This window comes from Agelaius phoeniceus, chromosome 2, assembly GCF_051311805.1.
Source record: "Agelaius phoeniceus isolate bAgePho1 chromosome 2, bAgePho1.hap1, whole genome shotgun sequence".
Lineage (NCBI taxonomy): Eukaryota > Metazoa > Chordata > Aves > Passeriformes > Icteridae > Agelaius > Agelaius phoeniceus.
In genome coordinates this window covers 34,203,575-34,224,742 of record NC_135266.1, presented here as the reverse complement: position 1 = coordinate 34,224,742, position 21,168 = coordinate 34,203,575, and the positions used below count along the sequence as shown (strand labels likewise).

At 35.7% G+C, this 21,168-nt stretch overlaps 1 protein-coding gene across 2 annotated transcripts in view; it reads left to right on the top strand.

The window, feature by feature from the left end:
* The window catches only part of PPP2R3B (protein phosphatase 2 regulatory subunit B''beta), a 45,866-nt gene that overhangs the window by 18,589 nt on the left and 6,109 nt on the right, over window positions 1–21,168 (top strand). For both annotated transcript variants that reach the window (XM_054628213.2, XM_054628214.2), the window contains 7 exons: window positions 11,046–11,231; window positions 12,909–13,012; window positions 13,552–13,654; window positions 14,393–14,467; window positions 18,067–18,153; window positions 18,580–18,736; window positions 20,095–20,143. In XM_054628213.2, the coding sequence (XP_054484188.1) occupies window positions 11,046–11,231; window positions 12,909–13,012; window positions 13,552–13,654; window positions 14,393–14,467; window positions 18,067–18,153; window positions 18,580–18,736; window positions 20,095–20,143 (761 nt within the window). The remainder of the gene's footprint in view (window positions 1–11,045; window positions 11,232–12,908; window positions 13,013–13,551; window positions 13,655–14,392; window positions 14,468–18,066; window positions 18,154–18,579; window positions 18,737–20,094; window positions 20,144–21,168) is intronic.

Genomic DNA, 21,168 nt, shown 5'->3' with positions numbered 1-21,168 from the left:
TGCTGAATATAATTTTTAAAAAGGAGCTAAAAAAAATCTAGCCTAAGTTTTTAATTAATCTTCTCAATGTTATTGACAGACCTGTGCTGGCATATTTTTTGATACTTTTAATGAATTATATCTTTATCTGCTGTGCCTACTGGGTGATCCCTTGGTGTAGTTGTATGCGTCACAACTCAGTGTGAAAATGGAGAACTACTCATTTCATGACCACCTGTTAATGATACTAAATGCTGCTTACACACGCTATTTATGTCAGCTGTATGAGAACTATTTCTTCAGCTTCTGCAGTGTCTCACAAGATTGGCTTGCCTTCTGAGTGAAGTGGCTTTAGACTTTAGTGCCTCTTGGTCATTTTTACATTCCTGTGTTACCGAAATGCTATGTAAATGCTTGTGGCATGTTCAAGCAATGAACACAGAGTCTGTAGGTACTAATGTGTGCTGGGCTGGTGTATATTTGTGATGTAGTGCACACAGTGATTCTTTTAGTCATGAAGATAATTCTCATTTCTGAGGCAAAACTACTTTCAAAAAATTTAATTGAGGCTTTTGGGTTTACAGCTATAGTCTCAGAAGAAGGTTGTGTGACAATTAGAGGCTTCAGGCACAACAGCTTTCCTGTTAACATCAGTTTTCTAATTTAACATAATTTGTAGACCTTTTAACACCACAGGAGGAGGACCCAATATTCATTTTTACATAATACTTTTACATCAGGCACACAAATGCCTTATTAAAGAACACAAGTGTTTGCTGGGAGGGCCAGAGATGGAATACAAATCTCATTCTGACTGTAGCTAATAGGTACACTTGATGCTACTTGCTGATATAATGCCAGTTTTCCAGAGCAGGTGCCAATGTTTAAAACAGAATGAAAATATATAGGCTGCCCACTGAGACTTACTAGTTAACATGAGGTTTTCCATAAATGGTTCACTGCTAGTGGATTGCCAGGTTTTAAGCTCTAGTCTCTTAAAAAGAAACTGTAAACAAGCTGGTAGATTTTTACCATTTCTGTAATGGAGACTCTTGGTTCAAATGCAAAATGTATTGGCTGCCTGTGATAGCAGCTTCTTTACCTGCTCATGTCCGGTCATAAATCTATTTTTTAAATTATTATTACAGAAAATGTGTACTGTTTCTATAGAAAAGCCAATATGGTGAAAAGTTCATTACAGCTTACTTGCATTCGTGATTTAAGAGTCTAGATGTCAGTTCCCTCTGCAGCTAAGTTTTGTGATGCAGCAATTCATACATTGAAGAGTTCAAATGTACTTATTTTTCGCTTGAAATAAAAGATTCACTATTCTTTTCTCCATTTTAACTAACACTACTAATAGTAGATGTATGACTATTGGTTGTCCTAGAAAGCCTGAAACAGTTCAGCATGTCTTCATATACAATGTCCTTCAACTTTTACAGGGCAAGAGGGAGATGAGATTGTTTTCACAATTGTCCAAATCAGAATTTTTCAGGGCATCAGCAGACAAGCAGTTGACAGGATACTTGCTCCAGCTGTTGACTTTCAGCTCTGTGGCAAGGCTGAACTTGGTGGCACTTCTTGTTTGAGAGGATTCTTCTTGAAGTCAATTGCACCTAGTGATTGAAGCTTGCTTGTTGTAAACATGTAAGGATAAAAAGCTATTGCAGAGTTTAAGTGGATGTCTGTCTTAGCTGTATGTGTTACTTTTGATGTTGAACTGATGGCCTGTCCTGACAAGGGCTGTTTTCTGTAGACAAATGTTAGAATTGCCTCGGGTGTACCTGTCAGTCCATTGGCTGTGTACAATCAAAATAATCATGTACTAGGAGGAACTTGCCAGATTGTGCCCTAGAAACAGTTGGGGAACAGAATACAGTGGGAAGGAATAGAGGAACTGATTTAATCTGCAATCAGAGTATTTTCTGAGGAAGCTGCAACTATATGACTAACAGTATATATTAGTTATTGGATTACTTAATTTGACATAATTCATAAACTGTAGCCTGTTTGACAGCAACTCACAGGCACTAACAGTTATAGTAACAGTGACTAATTTTTCTACTACTTTTGTCTTATGAAATTTAAAAGAAAATAAGAAAATTTTGGGAAATTGTGGTTCACGGGGTAGATTTTTCTGAAGACTCCTGGGTTTTTTTCCATTTTATAATTTGTACCCTTTTCTATTTTTAAATTAGTAAGGCATGTGAAAGAGAGAAAATATCTTCACTGGATAAAAAGTGTCATCATTACCAGTGATGGTAATTCTCAGAGCAAACCTCGCTCTAGAAGCCTTTGGTAAAAGTTTTGTCAGCAAATGAAGCAGGTTACCAATGGATGTAGATGTAATGTGCAATGGTCTTGTGCCCTTTTGGGGGGCACAGGTAACTACATCTTTCATTTTGTGTTTGTGAAAATCCAAGTGTTTTCTGAATAAATCAATAAGCTCTTCATACTCCATATTTTTGATATTGAAGCTCTGTGTGGCTGTACAAAGAAAAAAGTGTGCAGCCATATTTGGAGGTGTTTCTACAGCAATAATGCTTTTGCAATAGCATCTTCCAGTTCCCAGCCCAGCAGGACTGCGTGATTTACCTATGTCAGCTCTACCAAGCTGCAAATTGGGGGAATCCCAGTATTTACAAAATCAAAGTTTTAGAAGATCTTGAGTGAGACATCTGTTAGTGCAGCATATATATTACTGAAAGGGAGGAGATTGGTAATTGTGTGCTATAATGGTTAGGTATCATGCAGAAAAACGCCAGTTTACCTCAGCCTTCACTAACAAGTGAAAATTAGATTTTGACCATTTGAAAGTTTCCCTGTGCTACTTTTGTTGGTGTGTATGTGATATGACTTGCCTGTGGTGGCCATTCACAAATGCTTTTAGTTGAATGTGGTTTTAAATTCTATACCCCAGATAGTATGTATGGAATGCATTTCATAGTTTCAGGTGGAAGCTTTTGCTGCATGCCACTGCCTACAGTCTCTTCCTACATTAGAACATGCTTTCCCAGATGGATTTGTGTAGATGTCCAAAGTTTTGCATGCTCTGCTGCAGTGCTGACACTTCAGTGGCTTTTTCTTGAGGGTCCTTTTGGCTATTTCAATTTGGCTTGGTTAAATAAAGGGGGAGAGTGTTAATGATAGTTGTACCATAATTCTTTATGCCTTATAGGAAGACTTTCAAGACTTATCCACATGGTGGCCCTTAGCACACCAGTTTTGTTCAAACGGGACAGGGTGCTTCTTTCCCACGCTATCACAAAATTAAGAGTACTACTACTTACTCTGCTGTCTTAAGACTTAAAATAAGGGGAGAAATTAGCTTCATATAGCAAACAGCTTAAAAAAACCCATTTCATTTCTTACCTCAGAATCAGAAATTAGGGTCTTCTTCAGACTTCATTTTTACTGTTACCTAGGATCCTTCCGTGTGTTACTCCTGTCTGCTCTAAACATCACTGAATCTCTTTTGATTTGTTTATAGAATTGCTACATGCTGTAACATGTCAGTGATCCCAAAATGGGACAGAGCAGTATATGGGTTCGTCTCTAGAGTAAAGTTGATTCATCATTGAGGGTTAACATTTTCATTGAACGCAAGACCAGATTACCACATACCTTTTTACAGAAATAGACTTGAGAGTAAATGGCCAAGAATATGCATAACTGAGATGAGAATGATAGTCCATTTATTTAAAATTGAGATGAGTGCACAACCTGGGATGCAGGAAGGAGAGTCCCACTGTATTTTTCTGGTCAGAATTTGAGCACAGGATTACTAACTGGAACATAGACTGCTTTGGGAGATTTGCTGAACCCTGCTCTCAGACGTTAACTCAGGTCTCATGTATAAAATTGGAAACAGTGTAGGTTAAAGTACCTTTTTTCTTCTAATGGTACATTGCTAGAACTTTATGGGAAAGTGTATTAATTTTTCCATTTCCTTCCCCCCATGTAGCACAAATATTGACTACAGACCAGACTGGATGAATGAAATTTTCAGAGTTAAGGCTAACAGCAAAAGTAAGCTCGTGTAAAACTGCAGCAGGGTTAAAATTAATGGATGTTTATCTCTTACTGTGGAAAGAAAGAGGAGCATGTATGATAAAATTAGTCTCTATAGCCCATCTAAAAACAGCTGCCAGACAGTCACTGAAGGATAGCAAGCTGAAGTCCAGAATAGAAGGAAACAACTGGGACTAAAATGATTGTTGCCAGAAGAAAGACTTTTACATATATACCCTGATGATTGGTTTAGCATGGGTTCATTCTTTGTAGGTATCTCAGGGTTTGATCAGTTTTATATTTCTGACTAAGTTATGCAAAATGAATCACAATCTTAGCATGGTTTTAAACCTAATGTAATCTGATTTTAAACAACACCGCTGCAGTACTCCCTGATCTTCCTTACGTTAGCAGCAGAACCATGTTGCTTCTAAGTGGCACCAAATGAGTGAGATTTGATGAAGACAAATAGGGAGTTTTAATTTTGCTCTTCAGCTGTCTTGGTGACCTGAGGCAATTCACCATATTGCTTCAATGTCACTAGTGAAGCAAGTAAATTCTATGGAGGAAGGGGAAGATGCAGGTGTGCTGTGGTATAGCTTACCTTATGCCATGCTGTAAAGTTCATTATTAAGATTTCAGATAAACTTAGTGTTTTTAAGATGATTTTCAGTGCAGTAATTTCATTTTAGAGTAATAGAACTTGGCTGGAGGAAGAACCCAGAAATTTTCAAAGTTTTAAGTTGTCCAAGGATCATCTTTCACAGAGGAAAAAATACTGTTTAGCACACCAAGCTGAATGGGAAGTAGTACAATCAGTGAACTCTTGCAGTAAAAAAATCTCATTAGTTTGGCTGGAAAGATGCTAATGAGGATGACACAGAAAGCAATAACAAAGCATCACGCTTCAACTCAAATAATTTTAAATGTAAATGTCTACCACAAGGTCAAAAGAGCTTATGTTACAGAGGGCATGTTTGTCTGGGCTTCTGAGGAATGTTCTGGTAGTAACCTTACTTTGTCTATCCTGAAACAGATCTTTGAAGGCCCTTCAGCATGTTAAAGTATTTGATATATTAGAACAGGTTTTTCAAAACTCTTGTCTTTCCTCCAAATGAGAATGAACCCTTTTCTAAATTATAGTAGAGCAAGTCTTTTATGTGAGATTTTCAAGATATAAATTCATAAAACTACTGATAATGTCAATTGTTTATTAGAGGGAAATGTTTACTTTCGCTTTGCAGTCAATTAGATAGTAAGCTTAAAAGGAAATATTTGTGATTTTATTGGTCAGACTTAGACTGACAGCAATAACAGAGCAGAGGGATGGGAAGGCTGGTCAGGTGTTCCTTGTGAGCCTGTGTACTGACAGCTTTTTATTACATTCACAATTACTATTTAACTGATCAGCTGTAACACACATTGTATTCTTAAGAACTCACTGAATTTAATAAAGGAAAGACTCAGTAAAAAAATGTTACCCTTTGAATCTCCATGTTGGCTTCCATTTTCTGTTGTGCATCAAGGAACTTCATGCAGTTACCTGTTTTCATTGTTAGGTGGTTGAGGAGCTTTATATATGGGTGGTTGCATGGATATTAGGATTTAAAAGGCTGAATTGCATATCTCTGCAGAAAATCCTCTTAGCTTATTATGCACATTGGATCATCCAGGTAAGTTTAGCATAAAGTAGAATATATAAGACTAGATGACCTAGTCTGTTGAAGAACTAGATTAACTTACGTACTGCACATTGTAAGCAATATTGCAACAGACCTTTTTTCCTCCTAAATTCCTAGTTAAAAACTGCCAAGGAATTGAACAAGACTTTCATCTATTTGATAGGCAAAAATCTCTTTATAGTATTTTCAATATTTAATGCCTATTTTTTTTTGTTTGTTTGTTTTTTGGGTTTGTTTTTTTTTTGTTGGGAAGTTTGTGGTGTATCAGTTAGTAAAATTGTAATGTAAAGTTGGATGTAAATGTGAGGTAGAATTTTTGGGGTCCTTTTTCGACCCTGTTGTATGCATTCCAATGACTTTTCTCTAGTATGTCCATTATCATGGAAATTCCTGTCAAATACTACAGCAAGAGCTGACTGCAAACTCTGTAAATATTTTTAAATGTTTAGGGTTGGGCTTTTTTCAAAGAAACAGGAAGAAAAAATGTTGGTGTAATCAACATTTCTGAATGAAGTTATCTTATCCTGTAGTCCTGTCAAAACAATGTAAATACCAATCAGTTCAATCCAGATAGTGATAGGACAAGGGGGAATGGCTTTAAACTAAAAAGAGAGGAAAAATTCTTTACTATGAGAGTGGTGAGGCCCTGGTACAGGCAACCCAAAGAAGTTGTGGATCCCCCATGCCTGGAAGTGTTTAAGACCAGGTTGAATGGGGCCCTGAGCAATCTCATCTAGTGGGTGGCACCCCTGCCCACAGCAGGAGGGGTTGGAACTAGATGTCCCTTCCAACCCAAGTTCATGACTTAATCTCAGAAATTTCTAAAAGAGTATTAAATTCACAAATAAATTTACCTTGCTTCCTTTTCCAGCAAGTCCTTTATAAGTGAGGTTTTACTCACTTGTATTTAAATCCACATATTCAACCCTTTCATGGGGCTCAGTGTTTCTGCTTTGGCAGTTGCTGCATGCAAATATTAGAGCTAGACATTACTGAGCATACATTATTAAAATATCTGGGATCAAGTCGTCCCTTCCTTGTTATTTCAGCAATATATATTCCTGTATTTGAATGATTGTATCATGGCATCAGCTCTTACAGTTGAGAGAGAAGGAAAAGTGCGCCCTTTTAAAATTCCCACTGTCTATTTTTTGCTTATAACAAAGTTAACTGCTGAATGCCACTCATCAGGTGGTAGATGTAAGAAGACTGTCTAGCTTGAAGAATTAATTTCTCTCTTTGGAATATGGTGTTTCCATGTTCTCTGGTATATCCTAGTGTATCGGTGTATTGTAATTATAGTACTGATTTTATGCCATTAATATAAACAACTACTGAAAAAATGGTTGGAAAAGGATCTGGAAAGTTGCAAAATTAATATTAGAAATTTTGACCTTTGAACAATGACCTCAATGGGATAAAAACTTCCATTTCCTCCACTGTAAAAATCAAGTAAATGTTGGGTAGCTGTGGACAGTCTTTACAATTCTGTACCTCAAGAATGAAAACTGGTTGTGTATTAAAGCTTTTCTTGAATTCTCCTGTAGAAAAATCTTACAGAAGTTTGTTTACATTACTGCAAACAAGATGTTTTCAAGGAATCCTCACTTCCCATTTGTTATATAAAACCTAAACTGCAGTGGCAACTTTGCAATACACTTACAGATCCTGGAATTCATATGTACATATTGCAAAGTTTAATGCTCCCTTCAGTCCTGGCACTTCAACACACATCTGTTTGAGTTATTTACAGGCTTATGTAGCTGTTTTCCTTATTTCCAAGCATCCTGTTGTTGGTACTCTTTCTCAGCAAGTTGCAGGGAAAATTTTAACTGACCAAACAAGTCTCTTTTTTGAGTTTAGCTTACTGGTATAAGTTCTAAAGGTTTTAACTTAAAACAACAGGAAAATGTAGATCATTTTCTAAATGTTAATTTGACCACTGAAATGGAGTAGTTGTGTAAAAAGATTAATGAACTGTTCCTGCAGATTTTCCAGTCAAAGATTGAATGTTAGCAGACTTCGGGCAATTCTTGTTAATGAAGGAATTCCCCAGTTAAAATTATAATTAATTTTAGACCAGCCTAATCTTACACAATTAGTGCATTTTTATTTTCCTGAAATAACAGAACTGACTCCTTCATCAGCTATGCAATATGTGCCTCTACAGAAGTAACTAGCACCTGAACAGAAAATAGTGAAATTTTTAGAGCCCTTTTAGTATCACACATTCCTTCAGTGGAGCATATACAGCAGAGTAAGGAGCCTTTTGTTTATTGGAATTCAGACTGAGAGAAGAATCTTTGGCCCTTCTTGGGAAGGTGAGAAGAGGGAGGAGATGTAATATCAACTTTATAGTGCATTAGTTAGAGCTAATGGTTTTGGACAATGTGCTTCTCTCTTTGGTACAGTTCCTATTCCTGTGTTGACTGACATTAACAGCACAATTCAATTGTCCCATTCCAAGTTGCTGGTGGCATTTAAGAAGCATTAGTATGCTCAGAACGTCCACGTGGCAGATGCAGAGTGAGAGCTGTGCTGGATGCCACAAGGAATGTTCAAGGGCATTTTGTTTCGTGCCCTAGATGGTATTCTCACTAGATGCCTATATGTAGGCACCAAATAATTCTAGCAGAAATTACTGTGAAGTGATCATACACTTGCTAATACAAATGAAGCCTTTTTATAGTTTCTTCTTTTGCCAGCTTGGAGAAACCAGCATGTGAAAATAGACATCTTTCAGTATAGGGAGAGTTAATTTGTCTTGCTATGACAGATTTGTAGTCTGTATTTGGTCTTAGAATTAATATTCCGTCTTATAGATTAAATATTATATATTTTTACAGTAAGCATGCTGAATTCAAATGTTTCAATATAACATTTTCGTCTTAGAAAAAATCATTTTTCTTCAACTATATGTTTGTCTTAAGTTCTGAATTGGTTGCTGAACTTCTTCCTTATCATCTTAGTCTGTTTTGAACATGTTCCAGACTATAAGATGAAAAATAAATAAAAAGCCTTTACCTTATAATTCTTTTAAGTAACTTGTGCTTGGATAGGTCTTATAACAAATCCTGAATTGAGATTTCCACATGTATTTAAGAACAGCTTTTAACCTGGACCAATAGAAATCATTTATTGTGTAAGTGAGGTATCTAAATTAGTGGTTTCTGAAAAAATATACTATCCAATGATCACATGGTTCTGATGATAGCTTTTCTTTTTCTCCTGGGATCTTTTCTACTGTAGTCTTCCCTCTGTTTCTACCTTTCTTTTTAAAAGAAATTTTCCATCTGAGGCTCTAAATATCCCTAGCTGTGGATTTTAAAAATGCCTTGCTTCTCTGTACTAAGCTTCCTCAAAATGCTGATGTACCTCATGATACCAACAACATTCAGGGAATGTTAGTAGTCTGTGATTTGCACTTTCCCTTTTCTTGGATGAGGCATTCCTCATCGGGCACCTCTGAAGAGCTGGGCCACCTGCTGCTCTGTGGCCATTTGAGCAGCTCACATGGGAGTGGTTGTCACAGAATCACAGAATATTCTGAGGAATACTGGAAGGGACCCACAAGGATCATCAAATCCAACTCTTAAATGAACAACCTGTACAGGGATTGAGCTCATGACCTTGGTGTTATTAGCACCATGCTCTGATCAACTGAGCTAATTTTATGTCAGTCCAGGCAGTTCTTGGAAATGGGGAAATAGGGTAACTGCAAGGGCTCTTGGGAAGTGCTGATGGGTAGAGCTGGGCTTGTAGAATGAAACAAGGTGTTCACCCATTACAGACATTATTTATAGTGCTGGTGGTGATTTTACCTAGAGAATAAAACATTGCTGTCTTTAGACTTCCTAAAATTTTGGAAGTCTGAAGTTGGAAGGAATTTTTGATACCCCGTAACACTCTTATTTTAAGCTGCCTCATCAACTGGACTCCTGAACCAATGATAAGATATCAAAAGTTGTTACTTAACAAGATTCATAGAAAGTGACAGACATTGACTCCTGATGTCACAGATTCAAGGTAACATTTTCCTCTATGAAATAAAACTTGTAACATAGTTAAGGTAATTCTGCAGCTGTGGACAGGAATTCTTGCTCAAATGCAGAGAAGGGGAAGGAAAGGTTAGTTCAGAGTTTTTTGGGGGTTTTTTGTGGGGTTGGTTTTTGGTTGGGGTTTTTTTGTTTTTTTTTTTTTTGTTTTGGTTTGGTTTGGTTTGGTTTTTTTTTTTGTTTTTTTTTTGCATATGTAGCATACTAGTGAAAGCTCCGGGGCTGGAACTCTGGAAATTAAAATCTGTTGTCCATAAGCACCTAGTTCTCCAACTCACATAAAGAAGGACTTAAATTGTGTAGGAGAGCTGGGTAACTTTGCAGGCACTTTGGCAAAGATGATAAAGAATAAAAACAAGGGTTAGGGTTTCTGGAGAGATTTTGAGTTTATTTTCCGCCAGTTATGGTTGAAAATGAGAGATTAGATGCAGGATCTTGAACACCTTCATTATTAGGACAAGTCACCCAATAGCAATGTTTTTACATTTGAATAGTAGTATTGGGAATAAGGACTTTAATTTGGTTTAATTGCTAAGTTTGACTTGTTTCCTAACTCTGTTGTTACTTTACCTTTATCTTTGCTTCTATGCCCTCTTTGACATTCTTTTGGAAACTGACTACTAGGTAAATTCTTCTTTACTGAACTTAAAAGCTTTTAAATAAATTTCTCTTGTTACAGGTCATCTGGGGGATTTTTTTAGTGATGTGGTGTATCACAGTTCTTGAGAAACCACTTTCTAAACTCTCATTGAATATACTTTACCCCCCAAAAAACCCCTCTGCAGGCATTGTTTACTAACTTTATAAAATCTATAATTTTTTAGGGTGAAAAACCCAAAATCTTCATCATAACTTTATTAAATAGGTTGGTGGCTTGTAGCAAAGTTATTATATTTATTTCAAAACCTTGAATCTGTAAAACTAGAAGTATTTCAAAAGCAAAGTCTTTCATAATATCTGTTAAGATGGAGGTTGAAAGGTTTTTTTTCTGAAACAGATAGTAGAACCTGAGTAATTTCAGATGTCCCCAAGAAGCTGTCCAATGTTTTTCAGTCTTGAAACTTGGTATGTGTTGAAGATTGAAGTTGTTTTTATTAAATATTTCACATCCTAGAAGGTTTTCTAAATGACCATTTTTGGAAATACTCATCAATTTTTCTGATGTGCTCTTATTCTGTAATAGTTTATTCAATTTATAATATGAAATCTTTTTGAAGGTGTGTGGAAACATAGAATACCAAGAGATTTAAGTCATCTGTGGAGGACTATGTGATTTCATGGTACTTGACTGTCAAATGTATATTTATCTATTTAGGTTCAAACAAAGAAGGAAGAAACTTTGCCACCACCACATAGTCAAAACATTCCAACTTTTTACTTTCCTCGAGGATGTCCTAAGGAAAAAGTAAATATAGATGCTGTGATTGCCAAAATTGAGAAAACGTTTTCTGAATTTCCAAATGAGAGGGCAACGTTAGAAGACATGGGTAAGGTTGCAAAGGTGAGAACTTGCTGGCCATCTTCTTTTTGTACTGTACTCCTATGGAAAGGAAAGATGAGTTCTGTGTGCTTGGTTCTCTTGTATTGTGTGTTTCCATCTCCCATACATTAGTATTTAATGATATTTTGCATTGTTGATAATAGTTATGTGGAATTTTCTGCATTAGCTGTCTATCAAATGACATTATAAAAAGAAACAAAACATTGAAACAAAACTTGAACTACTTTTTTTGCTGCACAAACAACCAAATACTAAAGAGCAACATTTTATGTTGTTCTCCATTCCATATTGACCAAGAGAGTTAAGGCAAAAGCACTCCTAATATATGTTTTGTTTTCAGATAGTCACACAGGTTGGGTTTTTTTTTCTCATTTTGCTAAACCACCATTGCAAAGACACTGGTAAAGACAGAATGGTTTGGTAACTTGAGATTATAGCTCTCAAGTTATTCCTGAAGAGCTACTTTAGAGTTATGGCAGAGTGACAAAATACTTAGCTTAGAAAGCAGCAAATATTTTTTAAACTTCTCTGTAAATTTAAAGACAATAAGCTAGTTAAAATGGACTTAAATTTCCATTTTGTTATGTTGAATTAATGCTTGAAATCTCACTGCAAGTCATGATCTTGCTAATGAGTCTCAGGTCCTCATCTATGTTCCTGTCACTTTGTCCAGGGTCTAGAAAATAGAAACTGTGACTGCTCACAAGAGCAGGACTGGGAGTTTGCCTCAGCAAAACTTTTTTACTGCTAAGCTGAATGATAGGATCCCTGTCTTCCACAGGTCCTTCCAACACAGAAGTACATAGAAGTAAGGAGCTAGGGAAGAGACCCTTCTCTCTCAGCAAGGAAGCTGAAAGGGTCACCTGTTATTCAGTGATGAAAGACACCTTCCCGAAGAATACTGTCTGAGGACAGTATTCATCACAACCACTTTTATTTTGTTTGAAGTACTAGTTAAGCTATTGCATGAGAAGTAATTGTACTTTTGCTGCAGTGACTTTACACATCTTGCAGTATTCACAGTGGTTTTGGAGATCCTTGGGGATGCCAGCATGTCTGACTACTCCCAGCTGGAGTCAGTTTTGGGTAGACTGGGCTCTTGGCTGTTACAGCTGCAGACACTTGGGCTCTAGGTGCATGTGCTCACACTGGAGTTGGGAATGTGTAGCTGTTGAGTATCCTAAAGCAAGATCCTGCTGCTCAGGGCAGGCTGGCCTGCTACTTAAAATTGGATACAGGATGTGCCATGCACGTGCAAAGGATGCAGATGAGTGGAGCCATCTTCTGAGTCAGACAAATGTTAATTTGCTCCAGTTCAGAGGGTTTGTAAGTGTGCTTGAGCTTAGCTTAAAGATATCCAGCTGTTGAGCAGAGCTTAAGATGGACTCTGTTCAGCTGCTTGGAGCATGGACAGATAGCCACGTGACTCACTGTGTTAGTCTGTTAGGGATGCTACAAGTTGCCCTGTGTTTTGCTCTCCACTTTTGGATTTCAGCCTAACGTTGCTTTAAATAGATTATTTCAGAAGGTGAAGCTGGTTTCAGAAACTGGTTTTCAAAAAATCTCTTCCCTAATGCTTTCTTCTTAACACTTGTAATTTTTGAAGGATCCATAAATAGAAGAGTAGCCCTCAGATAAGCAATCAGTAAACTGACTTGATGTATACTTTAATTGTAGGCTTGTGAATGCCCACTGTACTGGAAAGGTCCTTTGTTTTATTGTGCTGGAGGTGAACGAACAGGATACGTGTCAGTTCATAAATTTGTTGCAATGTGGCGGAAGTAAGTAGATTACTTTTTTAGAAGTACTGCATTTTTTTTCATTGAAATGTGATATTTTTAAGCTCGGAATGTGATCTTATCTTGTAAAGGGGAATAAAACATTTGCCCATAATCAACTATTGTCAGCAAGCTTGTACATTGGAAAATGTAAGTAAATAATACTTTAATATAAACAAATCTTCATTTACAGGGTTTATAGATTTTAAAATGTTTGGATAAATGACAGTTCATGAGAAGTGAAAACCACGGCCCTTACTTGTAGATGCCAGTTTTGAACAATGTACTTTTTATTTTTAGTTCTTTTCTAATTTTAACTTTAAATTGTCCTTCCATGTAATCAATTACATGGTGTACCCACCTCCTTTAACATCAATTTAAGAGATGCTTCTGCTTTGATAAGTTTGCTTGGAGCATGGTTTGACATTTGTAATGACCTTTTTAATAAATATTGTTTCATAGGCCTTGCTCTAGGATGCCTGCATGAGGTAGCATGAGCAATTTTCTGTGTAGAATACTAAATAGAAATATTTCCATTTCAGAGTACTTCAGACCTGCTATGATGATGCTGCGAAGTTTGTTCATCTTCTGATGAACCCTGGATGTAATTACTTGGTGCAAGAAGACTTCATTCCTTTTTTACAAGTAAGTTGCAGTTGAAACTATTTCTAGGAACACAACAAAATGATGAGCTGGCAAAGCCCTGAGCTGCTTGAACTAAACATACTTTTTCATGGTCATCATTAAAGTTTATTGATAATATTTAGTGCAACTGACTTTGCATGGTCCACTAAGATGCTAGTGACTTGTTTTACAGTTAATAATTTTGTATAAGGTGAGGTGTTTTTTAAGCACCCTGGTAAGATTTCAAATCAGTTGTAGGAATAACATATGTATTGGAACTTTTATGTTTCATAAGTCAGTTAAAGTTATTTAAGTCAGGTAGCCCTTTGGAGGGCAAAGGAGAAGTGGGATATGAATTCAAATCCTAGTAAATCTTTGTTGGAAGAGCAGCAAACACCACCTGTAGAAATGACTGAATAAAACCTGAATTGACTTCACTGAATCATAGCCACAGAATTACAAGCTAGGACAGTCAACAGTGTTCAAAATCCTCAGCCTATCTAAAATATAGGAAAAAATCCTATTAAAAATATTTCTAAAATACAGGAAAGCTTTTGTTTATCCAATTTATTTAAAAGATAATTTTATTTTTAAAAGGTTTGTGATATGATTTGTCTGAAAGTGAAAAACATAGTTATCAGTAGTGATTGTGGTAGTTTGTTTAAACTGTTTTGGTTAAGGAATAGCAGGTGTGTTATTCTTTGCTAATTGTCTTAAATGGACACTAATGAATACTCCTTGTGATATTGTTTTTTGTAGGATGTGGTGAATAGTCATCCCGGCCTTTTATTTTTAAAAGAAGCATCTGAGTTCCATTCTCGGTATATTACAACAGTAAGTGATTTGTATCTGGAAAAGCTATTTTTTAGTTAACTAAGGAAATCAAGATTAGTCAAATGTCTCTAAGCATCTTTATCCCATGGGAAGAGTAGAGTTAGAGCAGGCTGTAAGTCTTCTTCTATTTCTATGTAACTAGAAATTTTGTGGAAAAGGAGTCTTTCTTAGGCCTGATAGTTCTCAACATTTTTAAGAAATTGCTGATTTTAATACTAGTAAGAGAAGCAGTGAATTGTAATAGTGTTGGATAAGTTAATGAGCATTAAATGAAGAGCAGGCTGTTATCTTAAACTCTTGATTGTGGCTGTAGTCTGCATTCATTAGAATCCTGACCTTAGTCTGGGATTAATTAAATGAAGTCTTGAATGAAACATCTATATTAATATGATTATGTTCAGTATTAAGTGAAATAATGATAATATTGAAGCTGCTTGCCACTTGTCTCTCTGGGGACTTTTCTTCCAAGGAAGGTTTTTATACATGAAAAGTTCCATTCCTGTCTTCCCAGGGTTATGTGACTGAAGTATTTGTTCTGTACCCAAGGGAGAAATCGGTGACATTAAATTTTCTCAGTTGAGGACTACACAGTCGATTCCACTGAAGTCTCAAAAGATTAAAATTCTTCAAAATGACATTCAGTTCACTTTCTTTGTGCATGTGAAAACTAGCTTAATGAATATTCTCCAACAAAAAAAAAAACATGCAGTGTTGATCATCATATATCCATCTTACACTTTTACCCAGGTTAAAATTGTGGAAGGTTTTTTTTTGAGAGCGTTTGAGTTTTGTTCATTACATCCTCCTTACAGAGACTTGCTGGCCTATCAAGTATGTCCTGCTGCATTAGGTTTTGCTTCTTGTTATAATGATTACCTGAGCTCACAGAACTTTCTCCTGTCAGTTGTGTGATTGAAGGAATTGTTCTGCCTGTGAGTTGTTTTGTTTCTTTGTGGATTCTTGGCTGTGTCACAGCCTGCTCTGGTTAAAATTGTGAAAGCTTGCTGCATGACCTGAAAAAGAGTAGGAAAGAAAAGGTCCTGCCATGTCCAGTTCCTTTTCTTTGGAGGAAGAGTTTATTGGAGTAGGTCTGAGTCTAGCAATATTGAATAAATTAGTACTGGAAATATTTTATTAATAACATTTAGTGTAGCCTTCAACAGAAATTGGTGTTTAATCAAAAAATTGGTGTTAAATCAAAAAGTAAACTAGTATGAAAGTATCAATAATATTTGGAATGCCATTCTGCAGATTAAGAAATGGCAGGAGCTCTCTGCCTTTTTCTCATCATATTTTAGGATGGTGCAACTGTTCACAGAATCACAGAATATTTTGAGTTGGAAGGGACCTGTAGGAATCAAGTCTAACTCTTAAGTGAATGATCCATACAGGGGTCAAACCCACAACCTTGACATTATTTGCACCATGCTTTGGGCAACTGAGTTTGTTACAATCTTCCAAAATTCTGTCCTGCAAGTTATTAATGATAATAATAGATGATTTTACCTATGATGAAATATTTCATACCTGTATTCAGTTAGTTTAACCTTGCTACATGAAGCTTCATCTAAAGGATACATCCAGCTGCAAACCAAATGAGCCATTCTTCTGCTGTTTTTTTGTATATACCCACATATGTGTATGTGTGTATGCATACACATTGCATACATCTCCTTAGCACGTGTTGTGTAAGCCATGAAAGCAATCTGGTCTGTCTCCTAAGATATGTTATAGGTTTGTTGGTCAGCCTAGTTATATATGGCCAAGATAGAGCTGAAATAAGTTAAAAATGTTTGCTGTGACAAATGAGATACTACATTTATTTTTCCAGGATGTTAGGTGCATATCTGAACTATGAGTTCTTGAAATTGTAGTCTCTGTATTGCAGCATTTCTTCTCCCTTCTGACAAAGCACTCTGCAGAATAGTAAAGGCAATTCTAGACAATTTGCTTATACTCTGCATCAGTTTACTTTAGAAAACAGTTTAAGTTTGTTCCCAGTTGTCTTTACCAAACATTCAATTTTGGTTTTATTTTTAGACCAGTTAAATGTATAACAGATGAGATAATGACATGCAGATGGATTAAGTTGCAAAGCTAAGGCAAAAACCTTTTTAGAAAAAATTGCTTTGTAGTATAAGCCAAAAAATGGGCCTTCCCTAAATTCACAATTATAATTAAGTTAATTAAGTTTCAGAAGCAGGATAATCTATTCTTCTGTCTGGAGTTATTGAACCAGCTGTTCTTGTTCAAAGTAAGAACTGAGGAGCTTGCTGCTCTGCAGTTTAAGTTTTCTTTCAAAACTTCATCAGTACATTATTCTTCTATTTGTAATTTTAAAATGATTGGTTAGTTTAAACTATTGATTTACTACAATTGAAGTCTGAAGTGATAAAGAGCTTAGCTTGTAGTTGGGAGGACATATCAATTGCAGGAAAGGGATTCCTAAGGAGAGGGGATTTTAGTTAGTACCTGCTCTCTTGCAAATGAAACACTACACATGCATTACTGAGTCTTGCCAATTAGCAGGTACAATCAATCACCAGTTGAGCAGTTATAGTTCATAATATGCTTGGGGTTTTTTTTGGGTTTTGGGTTGTTTTTTGTTTTGTTTAGTGGTGAATGACTGACGTGAAACGTACACCTGGTTGTCTTAAGTCAAACGAATTGAGGTGAATACTGAATTCAGTTAAGTAGCAGAAAAAGTATATTTTAAAGTCTTATTTCAAGTCTTTAGTTTGTAAACTAAATCTAAGAAAATTATAGCAAATGCATGAGTTGCCCAAAGTAGCCATAGAACCATTAGTTTGGAAAAGACCTTTAAGATCATTGGGTTGAAGTACACGTAAAATTAATTTTTAAAAATGTGTAGAGTACTCATATGGATGTGTTTGTTTCTGGTTCCAGTATCAGTCATGGCACAAGAACTAGTTGTCTTTCTTGCATAGATTTTTTTTTGTTGTTGTTCTTCACTTGGAAAATATTAATGTACTTTTAATGCTATTAATAGGGTTTTTTTTTCAAGGAACTTCCAAATAGAATGAAGTTAAATGGGGAAAAACATTCTCTTTGCACCTGCAGGAAATATTTCTGTCAGATATAGATTTGTTGTGTTTGTAGACTTCAAAAGTAGCAACATCTGCTGTACTCTGATCCTTAAGCAGTCCCAATTCTATTTCTGTAAATTCAGTTTTGAAGTAAAACAGTCTCACAGCAAATGCAGGTCTTTAAATATGAAGTAATAAGATACATTAATAGGTTTATTTGATTATATCCTGTAGATCTGGAAGACTTGAGGTAGTGAAATCACCAATATACATATTTTGGATAACACATAAATATTCTGCAACATTACTGAGTGAGATATGGGTACTGCAGCATTGAAATAAAACTTATCTAGAGGAGTTTAGATATAGATTTAGCAATTGTTTGAATAGTGGATAATATGACACAAGAGAAGTTCTAACTAATGAGAACAATAGAAATAGGGAAAACATGGAGCTCTCTAATGTAGCTGCACTAAAACATCTTTGAGAAATATTTGGATGGGTATTTAATTACCATAGCTAAAGTTTCTTTCAATTTTCTCTTTCTTGCAGGTCATACAGAGAATATTTTATACAGTAAATAGGTCCTGGTCTGGGAAAATAACTTGTAATGAGCTCAGGAAAAGCAACTTTTTGCAGGTTTGTAATATCTAAAATTTTGCAACACAGATATTTCTGGAAGTTTTAAAACTGCATTAACTAAAGGCTTAAGGGAGTAACATAAATAGCATTTCTTCCTTTTCCAAAAAGTAATGAAGACCCAATTGCATTAATTCTCATACATTAGAATATGTTTAAATGTAACTTTTTCTATCTGGAGCTGTATACATGTAAATGTGTGTAGCAGAAGTTGATCTGATCTGCTCTTTCTTTTGTGAATGCATTCATTTTCTGCCATGTGTTGAGTTTTGCTGTCACACTGTATGATCTGCATTGTCCCTGAAAACAAAAATTGTTCCACTGAAATAGCATTAGATATTAACTTAGCGATGAGAACTCAGATTATTCAAAAAATAAATGTCTTACAAACTCTTTAATATGTTCTGTTTGTCCTTCTGATAATAGAATGTGGCATTATTGGAAGAGGAAGCTGATATTAACCAGCTGACAGAGTACTTCTCATATGAACATTTTTATGTTATCTATTGCAAATTTTGGGAGCTGGACACAGACCATGACCTCTATATTGATCGGAAGGATTTAGCTCGACATAATGATTATGGTATGACAAATGAAGCACCTTTGTTTACATGTATTAAATGACCTGTAAACTTTGAGCTGAGGAAGTGGTTTAATACCAGGGACAGTTTCATGAGTCTGTTGGTGTAGCTGGTCCTGCTGACTCAGTGAACTAAAGCAGGACAAGTCATCTGTGATGCTACTTTCCATCTACAAATACCACATTTGAGGAAAATTCTGAATTTGAATTCTGATCTTGAGAAAGAAATAGGGCAAATATCACTTACGTGTTGGTGTATTATAAATGGTTTTATTTGGAAATTTTGGGTCGTTATCTTGGACAAAATCCATTTTACTGATATTCAAGTAGCATTACTTTTATGGCAAGATATGGAAAGAGTAGAAAAGGCAAACATACCTTCAGGTACTTGGCTTATTTGGAGTTTTGCTAACTCAGCTGCAGTGTGTTTTGCTTTAATACTGTTAAGCACTAGTTAGCAGGTTTACGTTTGCTGCATGTATAATATGCAATGACTGTGATTCTGTAGTCTTGCATGCTTGTTCCTATTTTAAATATTCTTGTAGCTTGTATGGAACTGTTGGGGCTCTTTTTAGATGCCTTGTGTCCATCTTCATAGTGTTCCTTTCAGGACTGGAAAGCTTACCTAAGCACAAAGTGATTATGGAGTATTATCCCACGTTAAAAAGGATAAACACAATTCTGATTGCTTCTGAAAATTTGCCTACTAAATTTTGACAATGCTTTAGGACAGTGAGAAAGGAAAACTGCTTTCATTTGAGTGGCTGCTCTATTAAGTTAGTACATTTTTGAAAGAAAGCACAACTAATACACTGCCACCTGCAATTTAATTTTGCAAATTCTTAAGGATAAATTGACTATCCTTTACAAAGGTAGTGCTTAGTTCAGACATGTCTCTAAAATCCCTGAAATGGTTTCAAAATAGAAGCATGGGTCAAAACCATGTCAAAAATAGATCCCCGTCAGAATCAGGAAGGTATGTTTATTATGTGTGATTGTGCCAATTCTGGTTTGGCTCTTTGCCAAGGTCACATAAAACTTACTGCCACTGGAAAACATTATTTACTTGTCAAAAAACTGGGAAATGCAGTTTTATTAATCAGCCAATTTTGTTACTTGTATTGCAATTTGATTACTATTTCTGCATTAAGTTTGAATTCAAAGCTGGGTGGTTGTAGTTTTTCTTTGGAGGCTTTGTGTTAAGTGATCCTCTCTAAAAGGATTTAAAGGGATTAATGAGCACTACCCCTGATTGTTCTCACTGATCTGTGTATATAAGAGGAGAGTTCCAGTAAACTCTTCAACAACAGGATGCATGCAAAAATAACACTGTTGACACTGTTTCAAACTTTTCTTCACAGCAATTTCAAATAGGATGATAGAGCGCATCTTCTCAGGAGCAGTAACAAGGTACTTGTTTTGTATCCTGGTCTAAATCCCATTTAATTTTTGCTGGTTAAATTCTGTGGTATTCCAAGGGGAAAAGATGGCTCCCTTCACAAAGGAGCAGTGAATTTCAAGATTAGATTTGTAGTTAAATTCTAGTAGTACTAGAGTGGTCTTGGAACCTTTGGCACAGTTAAGTTCTTCACTCTCTTTACCCATATGAACACAGGCCACTGGCTATTGTATGATGGGAATGAAGAAGGAAGAAATAATTCTTTTTCCATCCCTCAAACCTGTAAAATGTGCAAGGAGAACTGAGCTTTTAAGTACTAATTGTAAAATCAATGCTTATTGCATCAATAAATTTACAAAAATGCCTCCAGTTGAGTTAGTTCACATTTCTGACAGTCATTCTTCATTTCTCCCCTTGGGATTTACTTCCTCTTTTGTATTTATGGCATTTTATTAATTTTTGAAATGTTTCCTAGCACAATATCTGAGATAGAAAGCAACTGATCAACAGAAATAAAAGCTGAAATAAGAGACTTACCAGGAATATGTCTAGAGCTTACTCCTTTATCTGAGTGTCTTGGGCAAGACAAAAACATATACCATATTTTCCCAGACTTCTTGAAGATAAAACATCAAAAAATGAATTTCCTTATTGAAATGTAATATGTCTAAGAACTGCCTACCTGACTTTTTACTAGACAGGTTGACTATGTGCAACTTACTTGGTTACTGCGGTTGTGAGAGTAGAAACAGACAATTATGTTCTTGCCATGGACACTTACTTCCTGAAGATTTCTATTTCATTTTTATCTTCATATTTTCATTCCAAAACTTTTAGCTAATGGAGTTCTGTAAAGCTTTTAAGTTCTCATCACTTCTATCTGAATAGAAATTCTAAAAAGCCTATGTACTGGTATATAATATAGCATAAAATTTTTTTTGAGATGGCTCTTCTGTTAACTATTTAGCACCTTATGAACACTGGATCATTTAGGAGTAACTAGTTAATACCATCAAGGAAAATAATCCTTAATTTT